This window comes from Xiphophorus maculatus, chromosome 16, assembly GCF_002775205.1.
Source record: "Xiphophorus maculatus strain JP 163 A chromosome 16, X_maculatus-5.0-male, whole genome shotgun sequence".
In the NCBI taxonomy this organism is placed as follows: Eukaryota; Metazoa; Chordata; class Actinopteri; order Cyprinodontiformes; family Poeciliidae; genus Xiphophorus; species Xiphophorus maculatus.
Genome location: NC_036458.1, coordinates 18,927,804 through 18,951,398, shown reverse-complemented (window position 1 = coordinate 18,951,398; position 23,595 = coordinate 18,927,804). Strand labels below are relative to the sequence as shown.

General features: G+C 44.1%; 1 protein-coding gene across 1 annotated transcript; it reads right to left on the bottom strand.

Moving 5' to 3' along the window:
* Positions 1–3,907: 3,907 nt before the first annotated feature.
* Positions 3,908–22,595, bottom strand: rnf216 (ring finger protein 216). The gene is made up of 18 exons (XM_005806078.2): positions 22,479–22,595; positions 21,501–21,618; positions 20,382–20,512; positions 18,981–20,261; positions 18,164–18,240; positions 17,930–18,038; positions 16,914–17,075; positions 16,693–16,804; positions 16,457–16,590; positions 16,060–16,110; positions 15,161–15,298; positions 14,197–14,345; positions 14,017–14,095; positions 8,157–8,254; positions 6,457–6,679; positions 5,072–5,141; positions 4,282–4,659; positions 3,908–4,089 (listed from the first exon to the last, which is right to left on the bottom strand). Exons 2-17 carry the CDS (start codon positions 21,562–21,564, stop codon positions 4,289–4,291), a joined length of 3,249 nt encoding a protein of 1,082 aa, XP_005806135.1. The 5' UTR covers positions 21,565–21,618; positions 22,479–22,595; the 3' UTR covers positions 3,908–4,089; positions 4,282–4,288.
* Positions 22,596–23,595: the final 1,000 nt, after the last annotated feature.

Genomic DNA, 23,595 nt, shown 5'->3' with positions numbered 1-23,595 from the left:
CCGCTGCTCTGCGGTCTCTAATATGACAAAACATGGAAACGTTCAAGGAATATGAACGTCTCCATGTTTTTTTTGTAAGCCGCTATTTAGTTCACATTTAAGGCTGCATTTCCACGCCAGAAAGGCATTTTATCGTGACAAACACGCCTATTAATCAGAGGGAGATGAGGCAGCAGCTGGGCAGGCGTGAGCAGCTGCTCTCTGAGCTCACAGCTGTAAACGCGCCGCTCATTAAATTTACATCCCCTCATTTAAAGATACACACAAACAATAGCAGACACAAACAGAGCCGGCGGGATGCGGGACCGCCGGGGGGGAAAACACTGGCAGACACCAGCGGTCCCAGAGGAGGACGCTTTCATACACACACACACACACACAGTCATATGTTCTTCTACACAAGGAGTCAAAAATGCGGCACAAGGGCCGTTTGAGGCACCTCGGGGGAGTTTTGTGTGGCCCAACAAACGTGATGCGAAAAAAAAAAAAAGTGGCACAAATTTGGTTTTTCACGTCAAGGTTTTGGAAGTTGATGCAGTTAAAAAAAATCTAAACTAATTCCAGAGATTTTTTTTTTTCCCTACTAAGGATTAAAAACAAAGTACTCGTCTTTCATCAGCCACGTTTTCCGCTTTTAATCCGACATCATACTAAGCAGGACCAAACTCCATCCACTAACTGGAGCCCCCATTTAGTAAACTCTGCTAAATAGAGCAGCAGCAGAGGTTTTGTTGCTCAAAAAAAAAAAAAAATCGCACAAGTATGAGAAAAAACATCAACATTTAGGATATTGTTTGCAGTTCCTTATATATAGATATTCAAACGCCTGAGATTTTATGACTATTTAGAACTTCCTTTTCTACAGAAATCACACCTCTTTATTTTAATTAAATGTTGTGTTTATGTTTGTGCAGGTAAAAGTGAGTTATGTAAATCTAAATTTTGTGGCCCTCAATCTCTTCTGATGTTTTTTGACCCACGTGGCGAAAATGTTTGGACACCCCTGATCTACAGCTGTCCTTGTGAGACGTTAACTTGCCGTCTTCGTCCGTCTTTAAAGCCTCTTTAAAGTCTGAAACGGCTCAAAATGTCAGCCGGCTTGCGCAGGCGAGACATTTCATACACACACACACACACACACACACACAGATAAAAACCTCCAGGCGAGACCTTCAGGATTTGAAGGTCTCGCCTTGTTTGCGCGTGAACGCAGATCACCGATCTGAATAGCAGGAAGTTTCTGGCGCGGAGCTGCTTTGTCCATCTCAGGTGTCGCAGAAGATATGCGGGTCGCGTCTGGTTCGCGTTTTCTCCCAGAACAAAAGCTCTAATCTGGGCCATCGAAGACCCATTGAGAGGTCCAGGTCCGGAGCCAGGGTTCGATGAAAAGCCTGTTTGTTTTTCCGAGTGCTCTTTCAAAACGGAGGATGAAGGTTACTGTACTGGAAGCTCGACTTATACATTTCATTGTGAAGGCTGGATTTGGTGCCAGATTTGCTCCTGAACAGAGACTGAACTAAAGGTTAGCTGCTGGTCGCGCAGAAAGAAGCATCTTCTGGTGTACTTTACTATAATTCATATAATATCAGTAAGGTTTTGAAAGATAAATATCAAATCTAAAAGTGTCCTGCTCCTGGGAGTCCACAACAAATTGAGAGCATTTTTTTTATGTTCAGATTCTTTAGGAAGTGTGAGTTTGACTAAATCATAAAGTCGACATAAAGGCATAAGAGTGTGGCGCCATTTGCACATTTAACAATCAGGTTTCCCACTGTTGAGTCTTCAACAGGAGGAATAGCAAAGGACTAAGCACACGACCCTGAGGAACACACTGTGACGGAGATGGAGACGTTCTGATGAAGAAAGTCAGAGTCCAGGAACGAGCAGCAGCGCTTTGGTCCAAGCAGAAGTTTTTCTATTAGCTTCTGGGGGAATGAATGCATAACATCAAGAAAAACTTACATATGTTTTCACAATGATCATGCATTATCTACTGTCTGCCAAATAAAGATCCCAACATAAAAAGGTGCTAACAAACGGAGAAACGTGTAATTTTGAATCGTAAAAGTTACACATGCATCAGAGTTCAAAGTGACTTTTATATTTTCAATCCAAAAAACAAAATGAACTCAAAAGTGTTGCCTTTTAATTATGACTACATGTTTTATTAAGACCGTTTATCACGCGATTCGAGTTTTTTCTCACCCTCCAGCCGATCGAGGAAGATGGCCGCTCGGACCGCGTCGGCGGCACGTCGGAGAGGTTTCCCTCCACCGGCGCCCCGTGCTTGCTCAGACTATTTGCACTCACAGATTTAGTGACCCACTAAACTGGACAGAATCCACCTAAAATATCTAGAATAGGCGGCTAATTTAGCATAAATCTAATTTATGCCGTAGAGATTGATCCTCTGTCGATGCTCAAAAGCTGGACAAAAAAGAAAAGGTTTTGGACAATCCAACTCCGTCCTCCGTGTTTTTAAGTCTTTATAGCAGTGGGTGAGAATGAGTGACGGCTGGAATTGTCCTTTATTTTTGCCTAATCGCATCAGCCGAGAAGGCCCTCTGTTGTCTAAATGAACAACGTCATTAGCTGATAATTCTCTTTAATTCTCTGCAAGCGTAATCCATGAGCCTCATCTGGGGAACCCCGCAGCATAATCAGGGGCTTTAAAAAAAAAAAAGAAAGAAAACGGAACAGAGAAATTGGGGAATGAAGCTTAACAAAACAAAAACATACATAACTCTTAAAATAATTCAGACTCAGGATGGTGACGACGGAGTGAAACGAGCTGAATTGAATACGATTTTGACGAAGCAACACGGCAGCGAATCAGCTGATGTTTGTGTATTTTAAATGTCTGAAATTTTAAGCTTGTACTTCTTTCTGCTCCTTCTCATTCACGATTTCCTTTAGTTGCTACATGAGCGGGTCGTACTTGAGGGAATCAAATTAAAACTAGCATTTTATCCTGCGTCAGTGAAATCAATTTCTATCAGAAGTCACCTAATCAAATCCACGTTTTTGTATTTCCTGGTCTAATTGCAAAACGCTGCGCAAGGCAGAGAACTACCACGCATGAAACCACGAACGCACCGCGTCCATGGAAACACAGTGGCGGCAGCATCGTGCTGCGGGGAATCGGTAAGAAGAGGCGCATCTTTCTATATTTTTTTATAAATTATTTTCCCCTTCAATTTTAATTTTGCAAAAAAAATAAAAAATAAAAATTCCCCAAATAGAAAATGAGTTTAGTTACTGGCGAAAAGCTGGTTTAGGGTTCTCTTCCAAACAGGAGGAGACGTTCATATGTTGCCGGCTGACGACCTGCATGGATGGGTCAAAGGTCGGGGCCATGAGGTTACCGTGTGACTTGAGGGTAGAAAACCGATTATAAGCGGTGCAGCATTTCTCCTTGGCCCCTCCCTGCGCTCTTTTGGCGTCTGCTCTAAACGCAGCGCAGATCGCTGGAGCCATTTTCACTTGGCTGCTGCTTAGAGACGAATAATCTCATTAAAATCCAATTCTGGCTCACGCATAAATAAAACCCAAACAGCAGCAAAAAAAAAAAAAAAAAAAAAAAAAAAGAAAGAAAAAGAACCTCCTCCTCCTCTTTCTCATGCAATCCGTGACTAACAGCCTTTGGAGCCCAGGGCTGCAGCGGAGGTTCACCGTCCTTCCTGTTAGCAGCAGCAGCAGCGGCGGCGGCCTCCATGATGGCACCGGAGGCGGCGTGAGGCCGAGTGATCCGTCACACTCACAGACACACTCGGCTGAACTCGGCTCTCTGAGAAAACGTCGCGACGCTGCGATTGGAGGAGAGCCCCCCCCTCTGGGCTCGGTTATCGTGACTCAGCCCGTTTTTTTTTTTTTTCCTCTCTTGCGCGAGACGAGGCCGGAGGCGGAATTCTGAGGCATCATGAAGAAAACTTTATTATTAGAAAATTCATACCTGTTAGACAAAAATACAGAAGGGAATTCAACGTATTTCTTTTGTTGTTGTCGTTTTGCACTTCTACACAATTTTATTACTCAAAAATATCTGTAGAAACCGGACAGAAATTGCCTCAGCGGTCCGTCGGTTCGGTTCTGTAAAGAGAGACAAAGAGAGTAAAAAAGTAAAAGTAAAAAGGGAACATCCTCTTGAATAACAGAAGTCAGCAGAAGGCAAATTAAAAAGAGGGCAGAGCTGCGTCTTTAATGCAGTTCTGATCTCAGTGTTTGTTACGCGGAGAGGAAACCTGGCTGTGACGTCGCGGTCGGGTCGGGGCGGCGACTCACCGCGCTCTCAGTAGCGTCTGTAGTAGTGTGGCGGGGGTCCGTAGTGCATGGGCATGTCCATGTTGAAGGGCGGGTTGTGGTTGTGCTGGTTGTTGTTGTTGTTATTGTTCAGGGGGGGCACGTGCTGCAGCGGGGGCACGTAGGGCGCCGGGGGCAACCGCGGGATGATGATGGGGTGGTAGATCCGGCCCTGCGGCACCGGCGGGTGGTAGTGGGCGCGAGGGGGGACGAACAGGGGGGCCTGTACCGCCTGGGGTCCGTGGGGGGCCGCGGGCGGGGCGTTGGGATGTGGGGGGTTCTCCGGGGGCGGACCCACGCGGGGCCGTTTAGAGTCTTTGATGGCCTCAGGAGGCGGGCCGACCCGCTTCCCTGAATTATCTGACAGAAGAAGAAGAAAATAAGAGATTCATACGGAGTGATGGCTGGATGAATAAACAGATGAATAGATTTATGACAGATGGACAGACAACTATTTTTTACAATTTCTCTCAACCCCAACGTGATCACTGTTGCTTGAGCACTTGTAAAACTTTTTCCTTCCTCTCAACTTTCTATCAATAAATCTGAATAACGTTTACCAGCTTCTTTAGCGCTGTTCCTTCTTTTGTAAGCATAACAAACTTAATGATGAGTTTCACTTTTCCAACTTACTAACATAAACGAACTTTTCGGCGAAACCCTAATTCATTCAGATGTCGGATTAAAACACCCTGGGGGGTCCGGATCTTTTCTCTGCCGTCTTTCAGAAAACAGAGATGCGAAGTCGAGAGAACCCGTCGCGCTGACTGACCTGTACACTTCTTGCTCAGCTCAGCTTCGCCCTCCTTCTGGATCTCCTGGATGATTCGCTCGTCGTCTTGCTGCAGAAACAAAAGAGAAAGAGATTCATGTCAAACCTGCTTCAGCAGCTTCCACGTTCCACCCTTATGACCTTATGATAACAGAAAAATAAAACAAGAGCGTGAAGTCAGGAGTTCCTACACGTCGTCATGCCGACGTAACAACGCCGACGCCTGGGCTCAAATTTCTAGATTTTTCAGAATAAAAACAACAACAAAAAAAAGGTTTCCGGTTGAAGCTGCTAGAATGTCAGTCGGTCTCTCTCTCTCTGTGTGTGTGCGCGCTCGACGATTTGTGAGACAACATAATTTAAACGGCAGCCGATGTGGAAGAGCATTAAAGAGCTATTTCAGCTAATTTACTTCAGCTGCAACTAAAAAGATTAGCCATAAATGGACTGGGTTACGCAACACTGAAGACAGATCGCACAAACAAAAGCTTGTTTGTGCGATCTGTTTCTGTTTGTGCTCACTGTTGTGAACTGCAAAGTTTCACAACAGTTTCAGAGCTCCGGCATTTTAACCAGACCCAGAGGAGCAGCTCCAGTCTGAAACTCTGATAGAAAGAGGTTTGAGTCCAAAAAAAAAAACAAAAAAAAAAAAACAGGAAATATCTGTGGCTCTCGCATCTTAAAAACGTTTCGGCAGGGAGACGTTAAAATCAGGGTGTAATTTGGCCGATTAAATGTCCAGGATGCTGTCAAAGCGCCACAAAGGGCTAAAAACAAAACAAGCAAATGCATTGGATAAATCATGAGTAAATAAAAAAAAAAGGTTGAAATAAATATCTAAGAAAGTGAATAAAAAATTTTGCAAAAAAATTGGTAAGATCTTTCTTATCACTGATCTTTAGAAAATAAAACTAAAAAAAATTCTGGAAACAAAAGAAATAAAACATTCTTTTAATTTCTCAGTTTTCTTTTTTTCTGTAACAATTTAAACCTGAAAAATGACAAAACCAAATTTCAGAGCTTCCAACATATGAATGAAAAAAAAAAAAAATATATATATATATATATATATATATATATATATATACAGTATATATACTGTATATATATATATATATAGTTTTTGTTTTCAGAGATTATCTGGCTTCCGTTTGGTGAAAGTAAGAGGTCAGCCGCCTCCCTCCAGCACATCTTTACAGGCCAGACTTTTAATCCCGTCGTTTGGCTTCGTTGCCACGGCGAGCTCTGTGCCAGCTCATCGGCCGGCTGGGAGCTAAATGATGCTTCTGGTTGCCAGAGAAGCTGCAGCCAAGGTGCACTGTGGGTGGCGAGGAGATGGATACCAGGCTAACAAAAAATAAAACGGTGTGAGTGTTCAGACTCACCGTGGGGTCGGTCCACAGCGAGCATTTGCGACAGTGCCTGCAGGGGGCGCCGGGGGAGCGGGCGTGCTGGCAGAAGTGGTTGTAGCCCGTGATGGGCTCCCGGCACAGGTAGCACATGAAGCTGCCGCAGCGGCACGACATCCGGTTGCAGCCCTCCGACTTCACCAGGCCCGTCCCGCACTTCACGCACTTCCTGACCCGCGCCGCCGTCATCCGCTCCTCGCTGCGGTCAGAACGCCGACATGGTGACGGTTTACGCAGCAATATACGAGATCAGGAAAGGTCGTTTCAACACACCGTCTGCAACCACTCGTGGTTTTTACTTCACAATAATGAAGCAGCGTTCATGCAGGTTTCACCAACTCAAATTTAAGACTTTTTAAGAAGTTTATGAATGAAATTTAAGACCTGGATCACAACACAAAACGTAGGGGGGAAAAAAATCACATATTTTACATAGCAGCGCCAATCTTTATCTTTTGTCTAAAACGCACATAGCATTAGCAATAAAAGTGAGCCAGTGGATAGGATGAACATTGTTCAGTCAACCGGCTATAATTTACACTGACTAGCAAAGCTTTATTAGCAGCTAGTTAGCATGAACCACCTCGAGTCACAAAACCTAAGAAAGATGTTTGTGTGCGACTCAAATTTTTGTCTGACAGAAAAACTACAAAGAAGGTTGAATAGTTTTGCTGCAACAAAATTTAAGATCTGTAATAAAAATATTTAAGGCCAACTTGCATATTTTCTAATGAATTTAAGACATTAGGCCTTATTTATACATGTACACAAATTTAAGACTTTTTAAAAGTCCATTCTGAATGAAATTTAGGACCTGAATCACAACGAATGTGTACAAAAGATAGTTGCATATTTAATACAGTAGTGCCAAACGTTTGTTGCCCAGAAGCTTTGTAGCATCGTACAAGTTGGCAACAGAATTTAGCCAATGGCAAAGTCCAACGTTGTTCGGACAACTGGTGGTACATTTACCAATCATGGACACAAAAAAAATCTAGCTAGCTAACAAGGGCTTATTAGCAGCTAGTTAGCGGTAGCCTCAACCGCTTCGGATTACAGAACGTAATGAAGACGCCTGTGTGCGACTCAAAGGTTTGCCTGACAGAAAAGTTTCCAAGACTTTTCTACATGGAATATATGAGGGAAAACCAGGGACAAAAAATTTATTTTAGACATTTTAAGGCCTTAATTTTAGACGCTTGAAGTTGCAGACTTTTTAAGACTTCCACGCTTGTGGGAAAGTGCAAAAGCACTTAGCCGCCTGGTTTCGTCCCGTTACAACAACAGGACGACTGATTCATCTACCAGATCTCTTCCTGTGTCTTTCGGCACCAGGAAGTAAAGCTGCTCCGAAAACAGGAAGTGGCGCCTCTGAGCCTGCTGGGTCGAAAGGAAGCAGCTGGCCCGCCGACACGGCTGCTTCCCGGAGCGTCGTCCGGGAAACTGATATTGTTTACCCAGCATCCTCTCCTGCCAGAGAGGGGTGGCAGACGGGAAAACGAGCAGGGACTCGAATCCAAATGTGCACAAAGTGTCAAAATGGGTGGAAAAACAAAACATCTAGACGAGTAAAAAGTTTGTATCAGAGGCGTTTGGTTTCCGTCGAGTCAAACGCTGACGAATGCAGGTTCTCCTAACAGAATGGCCACAATAAGCAGATGTCTGAAGGAACTTACAACAGAACTCTCATGCGGATCTCGTCTCTCTCCAGAACCTGTTCGCAGGTTTTTCCCACATGCTGCTTCCACTGGACATGACACTTCCTGCAGCTCTCCTAAAGGAAAAACCAACGGCAACAAAAAGCGAAGTCAGATGAGAATGGCGAGAAATCAGAGAGAGAAGAACATCTAACCAAATTACAAGACATCCAATATAAGGCGTCTTGCACTGAATTGATCCACATAAATAATCTCAGCATGCACAGAGCATTAGGTTGGCCGTATGTTAAAAATAAGGCTGATTTTGCCATTTTAAGCTTTTTATTTTTGGAAACTGTTTCTAAGATCCCAAATGTTTGCCACACTTGGCACACATTTAACACAAGGCACAGGTTGCTTCAACAGGTTGTTTTACTCCTCCGGCATACAACAGGAAGACCGGATGAAAATCTGTCACATTTAGAGGAAGGAGAGCATAGAAATCCCGTCCATCATCTGGTTTTAATTACATCAACCGCCAGAGATTTTATTAAAATGTGTTTAAATTGGACACTTATGGAATAATATGTCGCGTTACTAATGTTATACTAAGTGTGTGTAACTGCTTTTGTAACGAGTGCTTTTTTGTTGTCGTTTCTCGTAAATGCTGTGCAATGCAGGAAGAGTAGCCGTCGTCACGGCAACGTCTAATGGGGATCCAGATAAACAAAGAAACAATCAGAAGCTGCGACTAAAGCAGCAAGTCAGGAGATTTCATTCTGTGAAAACATCTGAAGAGAGTCGGACTGGACAGAGAGAATCTTTGAACATCACTTTTCAAGAAGATTTAGGTCTGGACTTTGACTGGGCCATTCTACCAGATGAAAATGCTCCGATCCATTGTAGCCCTAGTGGTGTCTTCATGGCTGTTGTCCTGCTGGAGGCTGAACCCAGTTTATATTGCTAAACGATATATTCTTATAGTCAATATGAGTTGATATAGATAATTACTGATTGGTTACTCAACAGGTTGCTGCTAGGTAACCAAAGAGTGAGTGAGTTAGTCGATGCCACTAACCGTGCTTAGCTAGCCTCTCGAGTTTGCAAGGTTAAAGCCTTTCCTCTGCCTACATCTCCTAGAATGTAGGCAGAGGATCGGACTTGATCCCTGCTGAAGACAAGCCCCCCCATCAGGATGACGCTGCCACTGCCGTGTTTCACTTTGACAGCTTGTTTGCATGTGGGCCAAAAAGTTCACCAAATTCCTTCAACATCTTTGCTGAGCTATCAGCTGAAAAGAAATCCCGCCGTGCAATTTTCAGGTCAAATAGAAATCTGTATTTTTCTTCTCCTTCCACACCGTCACCTTGGTAACTGTTGCTAAAACCTGCAGTTCCACACCACATGTCATCCATCTTCTCTGACATCTTCCAAATCCACGCCAAACCAGAGGCGCACTGCATTAAGAGCAACACCCCCCCGCCCTTTATCATCTGCTCTGTATGCTGCTGCCGTGGCCACTGCAGCACACACCCCATTCGCAGACATGTAGGTGCAGCTTTTTTTCTTTCTTCTTTTTATTGCCGCAAACATCTGTCTGCGGCTGCAGGATGCTCGGTTGCCTAGGAACAAGGACGAACTCCATCCTCCGGCCTGCTTTGTCTCGCCGGGGGGCCCCGAGACACGTGCACGCCTCGGACCGGCTCGGATGGTTCCCCTCGCCTTGCTAACCCTTAGCTAAGTGGTGCTGCCATAAATATTTGAGTCGCTCATCTAATATTGAAGAGAGCGGCGAACGACAGCTGATGCGGCGCGGCAAGATCCAATCTGACCTTTGCGAAGGGGAGGCGGTCACGCCTAAGTTCTGCATCCTTTAATCACCCTCTGAGCACGCACGTCTGCACAAATCTGCTTCTTATTTGCGCTAACGGTATTTTTCCTGACGCGGCTGTGCAGGTTCAGCCAAAGGGTGAGGAACTGGATTATTGTTAGAGTTTGCAGAAGGAGAGAGACGACGAAGACAAAAAAAAAAGAAAAAAAAAAGGGAGGAAACAGGAACCGGTCTGCAGCAGAGAGAAGAGGAGAGAGAAAAAAAAAACCTCGGATCAAACAAAGAGGGGCAGAAGAGCTAGAGGAGGGGAGGAAAGAAAAACAGAGAGATGGAGTGGAGAAAGATCGCCCCCTAGTGGGTTTACAGAGAGCGAGAAGAAGAGCAGCACAAGAGAGTGAAAGCATGCGACTGAAAAGCAGGAAGACACCTGAGCTCTTATAGCGCGGCTAAAAATAACGACGTCAGGGTCCGACCTTAAAGGGGCGTGGCTTCGTCCGCCCCGGAGCGTTTCACCTGTACGAGACTAAAGGTGTGCCAGAGGTAAACCACACAGTCGCTTAAAAAAACAACAATTAACCCTGCACTTTTAACAAGCCTCGCCTTCTTTTACTACTTGCTCCAACTCGCCTCTCCTCTCCCTCAGCTCTGCCCCTCCCCACGCCCGGTTTCATTCATATCTTTTCTCCCCTCCCATGCTGCTGCTCTCTGGTGCTGCAGCAGCCCTTATAAGGCAGTGCAGGCCGTCTGCGGCGCTCCTGATTGAGACGGGGCCATTGAGGCTGTGCAGAGGTGAGCGTTTAATTGCTGAAGGAGGAAGGAAGGAAATTAAGAAAACATGACAAGACGGAGGCAGTGGCGCTGGAGACTGAACGAGAAGCAAAGAGCGTCAAAATGCTTTATAAAAGCATTCACACCTCGTTAAACACACTTAAGGAGTAATTCTGACCTCCAAAACTGCCTCTGCTTCACAATTATTGTGATTGCGGACAATAAATTGCCCCAGAAGTTATCGCGATAAACGATTATATTGTGGCTTTGAGACCGTTTTCAAGTAAAAGGCAAAATAATACAAGAAAACACTTCCAAACTTTAATTTCTAACAAATATTTAGCAGCATCATTTTAAATGTCTGCTAACCATAAACAAATAAAATTAATTATGGAGTCTCTGTAAGCAAAATAGTCCTTCAATTAAAGGACTATTTTGCTCGATGAGATCCGAAGACTTTTGTTATCCTGTTTTTGACAGAAAGAGCGAGAGGAAAGAGGAAAACAACACATCAGGCAAATAGAAATTATTGAGCTCCTTTTAATTTATCATGGGATGAAATGATTCATTGTGACAATTATGCACACAGTTAAGTGTAAATTGTGCATTAAAAAGAAAAAGTTCTGCAAAGTTCCACACGTTTGTGTTGGTGGTTCTGACAGCAAATAAAAAGGCCTAGACACATGTGGATCGGATTAACACATGCAGATACCCCCCCCACCACCACAGACACACACACACACACACACCCACACCCACACACACACACACACACACACACACACACACACACACACACACACACACACACACACACACACACACACACACACGAGAATCTGGGTCAAAACAGAGCCGGATCGTTTCAAAACGATGTTAGCAGCTTCCCCAACCAGTAAGAAACCAGAGAAGGAGAGTTGCCCAATGGGGGGGCGGCTGGATGGGCGGGGCTTAACAGAAGTGTGTTAGTTACATAATGACGCCCCACCCTGGAGGGAGAGCTGTTTGGCCACGACGGACCAACGGCTACCTGGAACCGGTCCCTGCATCTGTTTAACGGACTCCAGGTGTTTATGTGTGTGTGTGAACCAAACAACAAAACACACCCTCATGTTTTTACACACAACAAAGAAGAAGTCCATTTTACCAGGCCAGAGCTTCCTGCCAAGAAGGAACAAAAAAAACAAAAAAAACAAAGCCTACAACGGATAGAGCACGCAGTTCCCTCTGAGCCCATCCCAGCTGCTGGGAACTGTTCAGGCATGCTAATTAGCGATGAATCAGAACCAAAGAAGAAGAAGTCTGCCGAACTTTTTCTGCTCTGGTATCAGGAGTGAGCAAGCCGGGCAGGAAACCCAACTTGTGCAGGAGAATCAGTGAACCTCTGGCTCCACCTAGAGGCCGATTACTGTAAACGCCGCAGATCACTTCTTCCTGCACGGATCCTGATTGTTGTTCTACAAACATACGCAGCTGCAACTAAATGTCAGAATCGTTCAAGGCGGAAAAAAAGCAAAAGGGAAACTAAGAAGTCGGATAATTTCGGTTTCACCTCGGATCCCCAGGGGACGTTCCTGTGGAAACAACTCGTGATACCGGAGGTGCGCTGCTGCAGAACCGCCCGCAGGCCTTTGTACAACGCGTCTCAACCAGATTAACGTGTCTGGATTAGAATCTGAGTCTGTTCTTTTTTTTTTCCCTCTGTAGCTCCAACTCAGTCAGACTGTAAACGGCAACATTTCACCCCAGACTCTCCACTGGATTAAGATCTAGTTCATCCTAACATATGATTAAGTTTTAATCCAAGCTAGTAGGAAAAAAAAACAAAAAACAGCAGAGCTGCAACTATCAAATATTTTAGTAATCAAACAATTGGATATAAATATATTAGAAATACAGTAAAAGATGCAAATGAACAAACAATTCCTTTTTTTTTTTTAAAATTAAATATATTCATGCCTAAAATGTAATAACATAGCACTCCTTATATTCCACTCTTGATCATTTAAAGATTAATTGATTCTTTTTTGCATTAATCAATTAATAACTGAACTTTAAAAGGTACTAAGCAGCAGATTTAGTTTCTTTACCGAATTTAAAGCAGGTGAAGCTGAAGCAAAAAGGTGTTCTGGGTAACATATTTACATTTTTAAAAAGTCTTCGTTTTTTTAATCTTAAATGAAAAATGTTTATATTTGTTGTAGTTTTGGCTCAATTACTGCTCTGAGAATGTTCTTCCAAAAATAAACAACCTTTTTTGAGTCTCTTGATGATTAATTGATTGCTAAAATATTTGACGATTATATCAATAATTGATTAATCACAATTAATCGTTTCAGCCCTAAAAAAATAATAATAATAAAAAAAAAGTCCAGTTTGTTCTCTAACAGACCTCTGAGGCCTTCACAGAACAGAGACTAAATCACACACAGGTGGACTGACTATTACCAACATCTGACGGAATTTTATTGTTGGGATCAGAGGAAAGGGGGACGAGTTCGAACACCATTATGTAACAATTATGACGAGTTTCTGCTGGTTTATGATGTAAAACACTGAATTTGGACAATCTAACAAGTCAAAAGGTGAAAACGTGTAAGTGGTATGACAAAAAAAAAAACTTGCGCAACTAACAATTATTTGAAAAAAAAAAAACAAAGTAAGTAGTTATTAGCTGGCCTTGCCCTTTTAGCACAACGCCAGCAGGTAAAAAATACACACTTTTAGGACAGAAGCAAACAATGTTTTCTTATTCAGTAACAGAGATCAGAGTTTGTGGAGGAGATGTAACTGTGGGACATTCCCACCGGCAGAAAGCCAAGGACTAACCGACAGCAAAACACCAGGGCTGTGATTATGTCGCAAGAATGACAACTGGCGGCATATTTGTGAGTTTCTGTCACTTTCTTTCTCACCAACACTAAAGCATTTCACACTGGAATTCCTGTGATAACCTCACCAGACAAAAAGCCCCACACACACACACACACACACACACACACACACACACACACACACACACACACACACACACACACACACACACACACACACACACACACACACACACACACACACACACACACACACACACTTCTTGCATTCCTGAGATAGAAGGAGGAGACGCAGAGATAAAAAAAACAACAAAAACAAAGGAAGAGAGGGGAACTGTTTCTCCCCTCCAGCAGTCACTCTCGCTTTGATTGGACCGAGGCACCGAGGAGATTGATGCGGTGTAATTTATGACGGCTAGAATCAGAGTCTGGACTTTGATTTTGAGGGAAAGGCGGGTGGACTGACCTTGCGGCAGCGCGGGTTGGGACAGCTAAACAGAGACATGTTTTTGTCCAACAAGGCCGGGAAGTTACAAAACGGACACCTGCGAGAGCCGAGAAGAACAGAGAGAGAAAACAGTGAGAAAACAGACGCATTTGTCGCAGTTCCTTCTTCGGGGTCCGGCCGCGTTGCGCCGCGCCTCACCTCACTAACTCGTCGGCGCAGGTGGCCGCCACCGCCTCCTCCGCCTGCCTCTCGTTGTATTTGCACAGGATGTTGTCGGGGAGGACCTTCTGCAGCTCGCACATGGGGTAGGAGCACGGGCAGCCGTCCTCCATGCAGCTCAGCTCCGACTGAAACACAAAAAACACACACTCCTGTCGTCACGGCGAGCGACACCTTCCAGCTGTTACGAAGCTGCGATTTATCTCCCGGGTCCCGTAGCTCTCCACATGCATTTCATTAAGAAAGTAAACTGTTACCGTGGCGACTACAAGTATTCACAACCCTTGAACTTAAAAAAAAAAAAAAAAAAAACTTAAAAATGAAGTGGAATAACAAAGAAAAACTGGATTTCATGTTTTTCCCTCAAGAAAAATCTGAAAAGTGTGGCACGCATTTGTATTCAACCTCTTCCAATACCTTGGAGGAAGTCTGTCACTTTTGCACATTTTTCTTTGCAATACATCTACAACGTGTTGTTTCCAGGATTCCCCTGTTTTTTAGTTCCAACCAACAGCCGATAAAATTCCCCACAGCATGATTCTGCCACCACCATGTTTCTACACAAGGGGTGGTGTGGTCATGGTGAGCCAATGTAAAATTACTACTTCAATCTATTATTCTTAAAACTTTATTCTCGCCTTACAACAACTTTAGTCCTGCCCTCCCGCGACTTTATTCTCGCTTTACTATGACTTAACTCTCGTATTTCCACAACTTTTTTTCGTAATTAAAAATAAAATCCTTCAATGTGGTCCCAAAACTCCTTCTGTTGCAGAAGCCGAACACAAATTTAACAAGAAGTACAGTCACTTCCATAGCATTTTTGTTTTAGTAAGACACACAAAATCTTAAAATATCCTGAAATTTCTGACTGCAGCATAAGAAAATGCGAGACACTTCAAGGCCGTAGAGATGTTGTCATGTTCTACTGAAACCAGAGTACCTTGCCGGAGCCAAACACGGCCTCCTGAGCGTATTTAACCAGGCACTCCTTGCAGAACAGGTGTCCGTCCGAGCACTGCGTCATCTTCTCAAAGGCAAACTCCCCGTAGCAGCAGCCGCACTCGATCAGCTGACCGTCCTGTGCAGAGAACAAGCCTACGTTTACCAACACAAGTCGCCAAGCTCCAGCGCTCGACAACATCCTGATGGAAAAACAAGACGAAATATTTGAGATCAAACTTTCTTTTCAATTATTTTTTTAAGAATAAAATGAGACAGGCCAACATCCAAAATAATAATTTGACGGAGTTATAGATATAGGAGCTATTATAGGATGTTGTTTCCAATTTACACTTTATTCAAGTATTTTTCCCCAACAGGTGCTGAACACTGTTAAGCTGGATACTGAGCTGTGCTCCTGTGGTAACGGCGAAAATTTTTTAATGGTGTTTAGCTTTTAAATGAGAAAACCCACTTATCCCGAGAAGTGGCTTCACGACGACTGGAGAATTTATCTGTACCTCGTCTGCTTTGAGAACGATAAGAACGTTCGGCAGCTTGGTTATAACGTAACTTTTGATTGGGTTCATTTAGCTATTCTTGGAAATCAGGGAAGCGCAAAACAGAGGCATGAAAGTAATCTTGTTTAAAAATGTGTCCTGTTGAACTTTGTGACTCTGAAAACCGAGGTCGTCTTTTTCCTCACTTCGCTGTTTCAAAGTAACAGAACGTTTAAGACGTGGCGTCCTGTATCTCAAACAAACACACATACTAAACTCGGCAGTAACTTTGTCACACAAAATAGAGTAACGACAGTAAAGCAACCAGGAACTGTTTGGTCAAATGCAGCACTAGGTTGTAGCAAATAAAATCAGTTGAGCTAAAATATGTGGTTCATACCTTCTTATATTCATCTTCGTTGACCTGCAGAGCAAGGAGGAAGTCTTCGTGCTGGAGACAGAGATGGATTATTATTATTATTATTAGCAGGGACACTTATATTAAGCAATTTGATCAATTATGTTGTACAACTGACAGCTTTGTAGCCAAAATACTGCGTAAAATGTGCCATAAACTAAAGTACAAGTAAAAAAAAAAAAAATGGGCCAAGAACTGAACCTTGTGGAACCCCATCATAGACTCTTTACTCTTTTATGTCACTGATGGTCTTTATAGCAGCAATAGACCATGAAAGATAAAAATAAAATCTGGCAAAAAAAACAACTGCTGTTTAAAAAAAGCTTAACATGAAAAGAGATGAAGCACTATTAATAGTTCAGAAAACAAGTTTGTGTACCTCTGCCCACTCCTTGGTCTTCTGCTGATAGAAGGACAGCTCCTTTTGGACAGAACCTTCCAGATTGTTGTACGTCCTGCAGTAGCGCCGGTCGTTCTCCAAAAAATACATCCTTCTGTCCAACCTGTAAGAACCTGGTGTGCAAACAGGACGCTCGTCAAACTGAGAACCTGGTTTCCAGTTCGTGTTGCGACTTATTTATCGGCAAGAAAGAATGTAAAAACGATTATCCTTACCGTGCTCAAAATGAAAATCGATGTAGCAGCGCTCCGACGAGGTCCTGCTCCGTCGTCTCTTTCCGGACGGGTCGCCGGATTCCTGCCACTTCTTAAGAGCTTCACATAAGGCCTGATCAAAAATAAAAAACCCACATAATGGAGATGAGACAGGCTACAGGCGAGGTAGGAAGGAAGGCTGCATTTCTGAGATTCGTGCTGTCATAGAGCAGCAGCGGTACCTTGCGTGTGATTGCATAGTGTCCCTTCAGGGCGTTCAGGGCCCATTTGATGTCCTGACAGCTGAGCATCCTGAAGTCTGCCATCAGCAAGTCGGCAGCCTGCATGATTACCATGGGCCCCACCGTGCTCAGCTTGGCGTAGTCGAACAGGTCCTCAGTCACCTGAAAGAATAAAAAACACGCGTCCTTTATTCTCAGATAAGTGACTGACGCGCAAACAAACTCACGGAAAACAAGTGGGCTGAGCGATTTTTCCTTTAAATTGCATTTTACACTCTGTATTTACAGTAGAGTAAAGTTTGGATTTTTCTAAATCGTACTGCAAGAGAACATTTATTTTTCTTTACCAGGAGTGCCAGAAAGTGTTGGAAGGTGCTGAAAATGACCCTAAATAGCAAAAGTTTTGGAAAAACTATTTTCTTAATAAAACCTAATTAATTTGTACATTGTAGGATTCAGAGGGAATGCAGTAATCTGGGACAGCTTCTGCACACGATCGACTAAACAACAGAACCTTTTATAATTATTATTTTATTTCTTATTAATTCATTTTATTGTATTATTTTTAAGGTACCAGCTGTTTTATTATTTACTTTTTTAAAAGACAGCAGTACTTTACATTACTATTTATTTTTCTTGACTTTTTAAAATTATTATTATTATTTTTTAAGACAGCGTCACCTTTACAATTTATTTTTCTTTCCTTGGTTTATTTTTACAATTACCGTTTAAGACATCAGCACCTTAATTATTCATTTCATTTTATAATATTCTTTTTAAGACAACATGAATGTTCTTTAAAGTTTATTTTTGTTCTTTAGTTTTATTTTTTCATTCTTTTTGTAAGACAATGCAGGGTGCAGAGCCATTCCTATCGGCTGATGCCAAAATCAGACAGCAGAACCGAACCACCAATCGGTTTTCTGGAACGTAGGTTCTGATTTTTGAGTTCAGCGACTGAAATCCCACATGAAGTGGAACCTTCTGGAGGGGAGGACTAGCAGAGCAGCACCCACCTCCGCCTGCACGTCTCCTGACTCCAGCAGGATGCTGGTGGGAGCGGCTGTGGCCGCAGCCGCCTCCCTCCTCGGATACTCTGGATTCTCCAGCAGCAGGTTGCAGATCCTGCGACCAGAACGACGCAGAGTTTGAATTATTTCACATCAGGGTTAAAAAAAAAAAAACGTAGAGGCGAATTCTCATAAATGTGTATTCATTATTTCCACAATAGGAAAGAAAATGCTTCTTACACATTCAAGTCTTTCACATTATTCCTCAGGATCAGTTCTGCTACATACGCTTCCTGGACGTCTGGGAGTAGATCCAGCTGGAGGAGAGACGGAGAAACTGACGTTATGTGACGGTCCTGGTCAAAGCAGTGCAGAGATGTGGATTTGAAAGAAAAATTACGCATAAAGTTCAACTTCTGAAAGAAAAAGAAAAATCTTAAACATGGTATTCATTACCATTTATTCTGATCCCCTAAAAGAATGAAAAAATAAAAAATAAAATCTGCCTTCAGATGTTGCCTGATCATTAAATAGAGTCCAGCTGTGTGTGATTTAATCTCAATATAATTCCAGCTACAATGTGAGGAAACAATGACGTCACGGTGAACACACCGTCCCCACTGTAAAGCACGGTGGCGGTGGAGTCATGCTGTGGCCAAGCATTTCTTCATCAAATATGGAGAAATTTAGCATATATCCCTTCAAGCAAATCTCTACCATTCATTCTAATTTGAATGGGGAGCCTCTATGTTCACGTCTCACCTCAGATTGTCCGTTGGCTTTGGGATTTGTACTTTGACTGGACCATTTTAACAGGAAGATATTTATTTGCAATATGAAAAAAAATTTGTGATTACAATTAACTCCACAACTTTCTCACATGTATCTTTCCTTACACTAGGGACACATTTTCTGTCTCATAATGTGACAGTTTGAACAAATTTGTAAACATCATCTTTTAGTAAAAGCTACGTACTGCAGCTTTAATGCACATGAATACTTTTGTGGTATTAAATGGTTGTTGAGTGGAGAGGAGCAAAGAGTGTGAGATACTCACAACTCCAGTGATGAGGGCTCTAACGTGAGGCTGCTGGTCCGGTCTGCCCTGCGGCACCGAGGGTCCGGGTCTGGCGTCCTCTATCTGGGGAACGGCCTCGGGTGCAGGGGGGACGGCCACCAGAGCCGGCGCTGGATTTACCTGCTCTGGATTTGGGGCCAGGACGAGCCCAGCGGCCCCTCCTCGGTCATGGGGCACCGGCCGGACTTCGTGGGTGGGCGCCGCTGCCACAGAGGCCTGCGGCGGGGGATCCGGGACGGCCTCCGCTGGCGCCTGGCTCCCCAGGATGATTCGGTGACCCGCCTCAGGAGAACCTAATCTTTCCGGGGCAGCGGCGATTAGAACTGCGGGCGGGACGACGGGCGCGGCCTGAGGCGTCTGGGCGGGGGCTTGGGCCAGGGGCTGTGGCTCGATCTGCACCAGATTGCCCTGCGGCTGATTGTGCGACGGAAAGTTCTTGGGCCGCTGCTGCGGCTGGGTTATGAGCGCCGACGCCCGGATGCTGGGCGGCTGCGGAAGCACGACCAGGCTCACCTGGAAGACATTGGGCTGCGCAGACGTGCCCGGCTGAGGCTGAGGCTGAGTCCGTGCGTGTGCAGATGACGTACTGGCCTGAGTACCATCCACTGCTGCTCGTCCACTCTTACTCGCCGACTCCTGAGGCTTGGCGGAGGAACACGCCACGGTTGCGGCTTCATGTTGCTGATGCCGCGGTACGCACGCCAAGGGGCCCAGAAGGAATCCGGACGTACTCGCCCTCTCTTGAGGCTTGGCGGAGGAACACGCCGTGGTTGCAGCTTCATGTCTCTGACGCCGCGGTACGCACGCCGAGGGGCCCAGAACGAATCCGGACGTACTCGCCGTCTCTTGAGGCTTGGCGGAGGAACACGCCACGGTTGCAGCTTCATGTCTCTGACGCCGCGGTACGCACGCCGAGGGGCCCAGGAGGAGTCCCGATGTGCTCGGCTGAACCTGAAAAATGGTAGCTGTCCCAGACGGCTTAGAGGTAGACGGGGTGTCGGCGGGATGGGCCGGCGTGTTGTCCCGGTGCCGCGCGGACGTGTGGTGCTTTGGCTGAAGCTGTGCGTGCAACGTCGGGGCAGAGGGCGCAGCGGTCGATGTCTGTGTGGCCTGCTGGTTCGTCCTGATGTCTCTGGAGGTAGAAACAGCGGAGCCTGGGTCCCCGGCGGTGGCCATCTCGCTGCTTTGACCCGGGTTGTGCAAGATCCCGCTCCATTTGGCTGCTTGGCGGATTATGTTCCTGCGTGCCGGAGGTGGTACCTGCAGGAAAATTACAAACACAACAAATCTACAAAGGGAAAACGCTACATAAGCAGGAAAAAGCTATAACATTAATCAAAGAAGAAGTGAGATAAAGCGTCTGATCGACATGTCAGTCACCTCTAGTATGCTAACGTCGTCGTCATCGCCATCGTCTGGGACTAAAACCGGACTGCCGGGTAAAAAGGTCACTGGCTCTTCATCCGAGTCGTCGGAAATGGTGATTAACTCCTTTTGACCCGAATGAGAGCCTGCACGCACACAAACACACACTGCTGGATCAATAGCAAACATAGCACACTAAACGCTACGAGACAGTAATCAACTTTATTGATCATAGCTGTCAAAAGAACCGAGGAATAATTGATCAATTACAAGGGAATTGAGTGATGCACAGCCACACATTTCTGAACATAAACACAAAAATCAGTCAAAATCTTACAGCAAATATATAGATATTTATGCCAGTTGGTTTGGATGGATTGTTTCTTAAAATAGAAAACTGTACATTAACGTGTTTTACCATCTGGAAATGGATTTTTGACCCCAACAAAAAAAACATATTTGTGTCTGTTAGCACACAAATATGTTCCAAAAGAAATGCTGGGAAATCAGCTTGCCCACGTCACCCTGAATACACCATCCTCACTGTGAAACACGGTGTTGGACTCGTCATGCTTTGGGCCGTACTTTTCTCTCACAGATTTGAACCTTAAAATAAGCAGCACGCGTCTTTTATTAAACCCATTTATTGCTTTCGTTTTCATTTCATCGTAACCAACTACCTTTACTCAAAAGAAGAGCAGATACCTGCGCCCCCACCAGGCTTGGCAATGCTTATTTATTTATGTCTTTTTTAAAATGTCTGCATTTTTTAAGACTTTATAGTTGGTGTACAGGTATTACTCTTTCAATAGCACACAATTATCAAGCGATATTTTTCAAATTTCTTGTCAACTTTAAACATTTTTTAACTCAAAAACACGACAGGCCGCTGGATGAATGACTGCCCTAACACCCAACCACCGGGCCTGGCAAGTTTTCTGGGGGAAACCTTGAGCTTCATTTGCTAAAATGACCTAGTGAAAGTCAAGACATACGACTAACTAAAAGTCTAATAACTGAGGTCCACAGACAAAAGCATGAAACACATAAAGCATGCATTCAACTATTTCTTCTTCTTCTTCTTCTTGTAATGTGATAAAACTCCATGCAGAGCATGTCAGTGATGAGTCCCACCTTGGCTCCGGTGCACGTTGAAGCTGGCCAGGTGGATGACATCATCATCATTTCCATCGGCCATTGTGAAGCACCACTAACCAGCTCACACTGCCAGTCACTGCCCAGTCAGTAGCATCTACAAAATAACACACACACACACACAGAGAGAAGTTAAGCAATATCATCTTCACACTGTGAAAGTTGGATCATCAGAAATGCAGGTTTCTGTCCGGTGACTGTGGATATATAGCGGTAAGCAACATGAGTCACACTCTGGATCACTAATGCAGACAGAATTCCCCTAAAACCCACCAGTTGGTTTCATTTTTAATGCATCATTTGTTGCCATAACATGCATACGTCACGCAAAGAATACAAAAGGCGACGCGGAGTCAGGTCTGCAATGGTCAAACTTTTGAGATTTAAGAGGTAAACAAATCACGGATTACCAGGAAATCACATGTTAGCGGTTGAACAAGAGCAGCCCCAGCCCCCTTGCTAAAATGAACACTGACAGCTAAATCCTAAAGTTGATTGTTTACCCAGCCCCGGTCACCGCTTTCCGTACGTTTCTGCTAGCTTTGACAAAGGCTGCGGCTGTTTTAGTCCAGCAGGCGCCCAGATATGCCTTAAATCAATCTAAATCTCACGTGTAGTTCAGATGTTTCTGGCTAACAGCAGGAACTAAGAGTGTAGTTGCTCCAAGTAGCTGCGCTGTGTTAATCGCACTGACAGCTCCGACACAAAGAACATCGAGACCGCAGCTTTTAAAAACAAACAGGCCACTTATCGTCAGTCTTTTCCGCTCTTCTCGGAGTGGCTTTACTCGATGCGTATTAGCCTGCCTGGCTAACTAGCTAGAAGGGTAACTAGTTAGCTGACAGAAGTCAGGATTTTCCTTTAGTCACTAGCGGCGCTTCAAATCAGTCGCATAAGGAGTAAAACACGGTTTTTTTTTTAATAAAGAAAATCCCACAAAATAAAAAGGTTGAATACCGTAGCTTTGTCGTGGATAACCACGAAAAATCCCGGTGGTCTGTCTCCTTGATAGGCTCTATATCCGTGTAGCTTTATCGGTGAGAAACTGCCAAAACATGAAGAGGCGCCTACGTCCTCCCGCTGGATTTTGGGAAATGTAGTCTTTAAGACGTGCTGAGCGTTTCACTTGTACAGGAAGGCTGTCGGTAAGGGAAGATAAAGCAAAAGTGTAATGTTTTGCTACATTTCTTCTTTCCACCCGAGTAAGCTCAATATTACATATATAGACAGAAGGGATAAAGACTTAAAAAATTACCAGACAAACTATTTCTAGAATTGAAATAGGATAAAGTTTTGGTTACCAAGGTATCTGGAAAATACCAAAAAATTCTAACTTTGCACAATAGAGCAACACAGATAAATTCACTAGGAAGGAGGAAATTGAAACAGGATTAACTCCCCCCAAACGAATAGAAATCTGAAAAGTGTGGCATGCATGTGAATTCAGCCACTCTGAATGCCTACTGTGTTGCTACTACAACTGCAGGTTTGTTGTAGCATGTCTCTGCCAGCTTCACACACCTGGACACCACACATTTTTGTTCATCCCTCCACACAAAGCGCAGCCAGTTTGGACAAAATGAACTCAAACCATTTTAAGGCCTAAATTTGAGATCTATAAATGCCAAACTTTTTGAGGATGAGCTGACACCCTCGTTGTCCAATAGTGATGTTACTTTAGCCAGAGTCCTTCTGTCTCCCACCACCTGCATTGGGTTGTGTGGGCATTTTAGCATAGAGCTGGCCTTCCTGATTAGCTTATCTAAGCTGTTGCTGCTGTTTTAACGGAAAGCACCATAGAAGATGGCTGATAACACTAAAGTCAAAGAGGGTCTTTGGAAGTGCCCCCTTGTTAATTAGAAATTTAGATGGGAATTAAAGTAAATCAGATAAAAGGGAATTGTTTCAGAGATCATCCGGGAATGTAGTTTTTAATATTTTTAGTTTGTTAGAAAGAACGGGTGTTTTGGGAAGATTTTAGTAGTAAAAGCACCTGATCCACACTCCAATCTAGAGAGCGCTTCAGTGTTGTGAGTCCTGTCCAGGTCCAGGTCAGTGTGTGAGCACAGGTGTG

Bases quoted from the DNA above. Each gene is read 5' to 3' on its own strand.
- rnf216 (XM_005806078.2), bottom strand. From the start codon at position 21,564: ATGGCCGATGGAAATGATGATGATGTCATCCACCTGGCCAGCTTCAAC. The intron at 15,299-16,059 runs GTATGAACCACA...TTCTCTGCACAG, and splicing joins ACGAAGATGAATATAAGAAG to GACGGTCAGCTGATCGAGTG. The intron at 4,660-5,071 runs GTCAGTCAGCGC...TTCTTCTGTCAG, and splicing joins GCTGAGCAAGAAGTGTACAG to ATAATTCAGGGAAGCGGGTC.